At 32.9% G+C, this 2,352-nt stretch overlaps 1 protein-coding gene across 1 annotated transcript; it reads right to left on the minus strand.

The window, feature by feature from the left end:
* Nucleotides 1-1,481: 1,481 nt before the first annotated feature.
* Nucleotides 1,482-2,078, minus strand: LOC113279269. Its single transcript, XM_026527969.1, has one exon. It carries the CDS (start codon nt 2,076-2,078, stop codon nt 1,482-1,484), a length of 597 nt encoding a protein of 198 aa, XP_026383754.1.
* Between the last annotated feature and the right edge of the window lie 274 nt (nt 2,079-2,352).

The raw sequence follows: 2,352 nt of genomic DNA on the forward strand, positions 1-2,352 counted from the left end.
CTCACTACCGAATTTCGAACTAGATGTAATACATGCTTCAATTATATTCGTGCACCTGTAAAACTTCTACAAAATATCGCAACTTTTAGGAATTGTTCTTGTAAATCTTCTAGCAAAACGCTAATTCTCTTTAGAAGGTAGTACTCAACTGTTAGGGTTTATACGTTCCATAATCTAATTGATTTTACCTCACAAGATCAACTAGAAATATTCGAGTGATATTTTGGTGTACTAAATCTAGGGTTTATGATAAATAATTTATGCTTTATAATCTCCAAGTAAAGTCTTTAACGTCTCATTCTTTTTCGTGAAGAACAAAATGTGAAAGACAACATTGTGTAGTATAAACATAATTTTCCATGGGATGGTTTGTGTAGCTACATAAAACCTCATTTTATAGTTATGGACCGAAGCTAAGTTGTTTAGGATTCAAGCCACCTTGTTTAGGAAAGGAAATATCAAAAACTTTACCAAAATAGGCTTAAAGTCACGTTTTTGCGCGTTAGTTCATGAACTATTGCAAAAAGTTCATGTACTCTTTCCTATTCATGAACTTCCTTTAGCCACACATATATGCTTTGTAAATCATTCATAACTTCTTCGTTATAACTCGGAATTGAATGATTCTTGGCTCGTTGGTATCGTATTTCCATTCACCATAACATGAAGAGTTTTCCATGGTCAAAGGACATTCTAACTAAAGTATTAGGCTCAAATATCCTCGAGTTTATTTATATGCATGTTTACAGTCATAAGAATTGTTCCGCAAAGTGAGCACTTTCTTTCGATAAATAAAAAGGTAGAGTAAACATAAAAATAAGTCCTTGTTAATAACATTAAATGAAGTTCTCCATAGATGTATTCATGTATCTTCAATATTCATTCTTCAAGGATAATTTTTATTACCTACTCTATTACTTCTGATCTAGTCTGAAACTGACTTTAGTAAACTAAATCAAGAATGTTTTTTGAAAATTTGACAATGTTAGTTGGTACCATATCAAATCCGATTATCACCATTTATTGGGGAAATTTAGATAATATTTAGTGACAACAATGTCCCAGTACAGAGCGATTGGTTATACTTCTCAACGTCAAACTTGACATAACATTGCCTCATCCAAATCTTTCCAGAATCAAAGTTAACATCTCAATTATCAAAAACTAAATTCATTTTTAAAAAATCATACTTTTGTGTCCTAATTGTATGTTAAAGTCGTCCTCTATTAACCTAGGTTTCCTTTGTGATTTTTTTTTTTTGCTACAAAGAAAATTTTATGGAATCATGCAATGTCGTACATAATAGAGTTTGGTAGGAAAGATGGTGATTCCCCTTCCCAACTATTACAAATACCCTCTTTACGGGCATTTTTAGCTAGTTTATCCGCACATTTATTAGCCAATCTATTAATGTGCTCACAAGAAAAATTATCGAAATGTTTTAACAAACTACGAGTGTCTTCAATAATGCCACACAGTTCCTAAGGGATATCATACTCCTCCCTTCTAATAGCTTGTATGAGACTCTTGTAATCAGACTCTATTATGATCTTCTTTAAGCCTAACTGTAGTCCCCATTGCACTCCTTCCAGAACGGCTAAGCTCTCCAAATAATGAGCGTCCAATTCCCCTATAAAACTGCTACATTTCGAAGTTACATGTGTACCTGCACAATTAAGAAATATTAGACCATATCCACATGTGTTAGTACGATCACAATAAGATGCATCAATATTTAGTTTAATGAAATCATTATAAGGTGGCTGCCATTTAGGAACTGCTAAACTCTTAGCAGGATCATTATTCTTTTTTGAAACTGAAACTGCATTGTGAAGGAATTTGTCTATGGAATGAGTTGACTGTTTTGGAGTTTGAGTTTTATTTTCAAACACCATACTGCATCTATCTTTCCATAAGAACCAACATATAATAGCCATCTTACTAATGGTTGAAGAATCATAACCAGAGAACCATGAAGCTATCCAATCCTTTGGATTGTTCCACTGATTTCCATCTAGCCTGTACCCATCACTAAACCAAACAACTTTTGCATAATCATACTCAGATAAAATGTGCATTATAGAATCTGTTGCTGATCTACATCTACTGCAAATCACATTCTCTTACCAGATCCTTCTGCTCAATCTCTCTTTAGATGAAACAATATCTTTGATGCATTTCCAGATAAAGAGTTTCACTCTTGGAATTACATCAATGTTTCATACTTTCCTCCAGATATTAGTTGATGAAGGTTTATAAGTAGCCAGACCATTATGATTCTTCAAATTATATAGTGCATAATATGCTGACTTGACTATAAAATTCCCATTTTTGTTAGGGACCAACAAAGTT

The sequence above is a fragment of the Papaver somniferum genome, chromosome 5, assembly GCF_003573695.1.
Source record: "Papaver somniferum cultivar HN1 chromosome 5, ASM357369v1, whole genome shotgun sequence".
Taxonomy (NCBI): Eukaryota; Viridiplantae; Streptophyta; class Magnoliopsida; order Ranunculales; family Papaveraceae; genus Papaver; species Papaver somniferum.